General features: G+C 53.6%; 1 protein-coding gene across 1 annotated transcript; it reads left to right on the top strand.

Annotated features, from left to right (window-relative positions):
• Positions 1–447: 447 nt before the first annotated feature.
• Positions 448–2,030, top strand: LOC146207882 (uncharacterized). Its single transcript, XM_084591270.1, has 3 exons — positions 448–605; positions 887–1,111; positions 1,537–2,030. Exons 2-3 carry the CDS (start codon positions 893–895, stop codon positions 1,948–1,950), a joined length of 633 nt encoding a protein of 210 aa, XP_084447396.1. The 5' UTR covers positions 448–605; positions 887–892; the 3' UTR covers positions 1,951–2,030.
• Positions 2,031–2,360: the final 330 nt, after the last annotated feature.

Genomic DNA, 2,360 nt, shown 5'->3' with positions numbered 1-2,360 from the left:
CGGTATATGAAAGGAGCGACCCGAGTTGGCAGCTCTTGCCCGTGGCACAGGGGTAGCGTTAATTCATGTGTCGTGGCAGGTTGATTCAATGGCAAAAGCAGGACACTTTTGCTGACGACAACGATGAGCCATTAAAGGCTTTCGCCTTAAAAACCGTTACAACCGTCGAAATCCTACCAAATCCCATCCTACAGCGCTCGTGAATATGCATACCGAGTGATGCGCACGTCTGCCCCATCTGCATTTGAGCACTGATCACCGCCGCTACCGCGGTCGTTCGACCCAATTTGCAATCTCCGCTTAGGGTCAAGTTGACTGTGTCATCCCGGGTGATAGGAGCGTGCCGCAGCCGCGGATATCGCGGCTGGGAATCATTGGCGGCGGCGGCCGACGCCGCAGCGATAGCACGCTACCGCCGGTGGGGGGCGGTGCTGCAGTCAACGGACGCATGTGCGGAACAGTAGCGCTCGGCCGGCGGTTACAGAAGAGCCTATAAAACAAACCCGCCCTCACCCCTGCGCTGTCAATCTGCTCGAGGCACCGGTCCAGACAACACTGCTGCTTCCCAAGTCACAGTTTCTTCCTCGGATACACAAAAAACAAAGGTGAGTTTTAAATGTGCGTGCCAACTTGATTGAGTGGATATGTGGAAAAGTCCACGAGTGATTCTCTGCCGGTCAGCCTGCCTTTCAGTGCTACGCGTTATCGACTTAAGGTTAACAAAAAGCCTCGCAGGTTATTGTAGATGAATCGGGTCGTCGCATTCCTTCTCGTGTGTGCGTCTGCAGTGCAGTGTCGGCTGCCGCGCATTGTGTACTCAGATTTAGCATTTCCGTTGAGCTGTGCGTGACATCCTGCACTAGACACTCGCCCTTTGCTCTTACAGGCAAAAATGGCAACGGAAGCAGTTACCGGGTCCGAGGAGATCGTGAAGGATTTGCCCCCTGCCACCGAGGACCACGCTGCAGCCCCAAATAAGGCTGAGAACCACGTCGAACCCGCAGCAGCGGCCTCGACAAAGCCCGAGGAGCCTGCCAAACCTGCCGAGAACGCAGAGCCCGCCAAGGAGCCGCCTTCTTCCGATAAGGTTGAAAAGGAGGAAGAAAAACAGGTTGGCAACCATTGACTTGCCTCCATTTCGCCTTGCCATACCGCGTTCCCTTGTGCGCTTGCTTTTGGCAACGCCTGCATGCAGTCGGTTTCCGTCTACTTATTATAGCAAGCTCATTAAGGTCAAGCCACACTCCTTGTCTTCAGAGAAGTGTTCCTGTCAACTGTAATGTATTCAGTGCAACGAGTGCTCTAGCAGGTGGTTCAGGTTCTCTGCAACCTGTAGATTCAAGTTTTCTGCATCTACGTGCCTCGCAGCAACTCCGATATTGGCGATGAAGGGGGGGGGCGTGGCCGTTGCAGCCAGTGTTATACCTCTAATGTAGCCCAGGCCTTCTGCCCGCACTCTGTCGCTATCCTTGACTCTGCTGTGTGTAAGATACCCACTTTCAGTATTGTCACTGCTTATTTCTCCCATCTACACAGAGCGACAAACCGGAAAGCCAGCAAACTCCACCCGCTACACCAGACTCGTCCAAGGTAGACGCCGCACCCGCAGCTCCCACTCCGGCTCCAGCCACAGCGGCCAAATCGGAAGGCAGTGCCGTCGCAGATGCCGTTAAGACTGAAGCCAGCGCCAAGGCAGAGGACACAAAGCCGGCGGCCACCGCGGCTGTTGACGAGGCCGCTGAGAAGCTCAAGGACCTCGCAGTCAAGGATGAGGCAGAGCCCAAGAAGGTTGACGAGTCCAAGCCTTCTGAATCGGGAGACAAGCCCGCGTCTTCGGAGGTTGCCGAAGCTGCCGAGACAGCCGAACCTGCAGAAACGCCGGAAGGTGGAAAGGCAGCCGCTGAAGGCGACGAGAAGGGCAAGAAGCAGCGGCGTTGTGTCATCGTTTGATTACGGCTTTCTAATATAGTTAAGGCACTCACTATTTATATGAACATACTTTTTACAAAATGTTCCTCAATAAATTTTTTTACACAGCCATTGACATTCTTTTTTTGTTTTTCCACGACTCAAACTGTTGGTGTCTATCCCATTTCCGTGTGCTACCTAAACTTGTCCACAGAGCGAGCAGACCGATGAATTCACACTTGGCAAGTCTAGCAGATCGCTTTAGAGAGAGAGAGAAAAAAAAAAGGGGGGGGGGGGGTCATACGCAACAGCACCTAATCTTGGACTGCTTTTGAACGTCTTCAGCTGCCAATCGTTCTCGTCGCCTGCTTACACGGACGATTCCGATGTGTGCTGCTGTGAATAGATGTACAACAGCGCGCTGCCCGCACCTACACTGCGTGATACATCAC

Source organism: Amblyomma maculatum, chromosome 1 (assembly GCF_055883805.1).
Source record: "Amblyomma maculatum isolate TAMU_Amacu chromosome 1, ASM5588380v1, whole genome shotgun sequence".
NCBI classification, from domain to species: Eukaryota; Metazoa; Arthropoda; class Arachnida; order Ixodida; family Ixodidae; genus Amblyomma; species Amblyomma maculatum.
Note: the sequence above shows the minus strand (reverse complement) of the source record. Positions and strands in the feature narration are given on the sequence as shown.

What these genes read in the sequence shown, in the direction of transcription:
- LOC146207882 (XM_084591270.1), top strand. Translation starts at nt 893, where the DNA reads ATGGCAACGGAAGCAGTTACCGGGTCCGAGGAGATCGTGAAGGATTTG. An exon ending in AAAAGGAGGAAGAAAAACAG is followed by an intron (nt 1,112 to 1,536) that starts GTTGGCAACCAT and finishes CCATCTACACAG; the next exon opens with AGCGACAAACCGGAAAGCCA.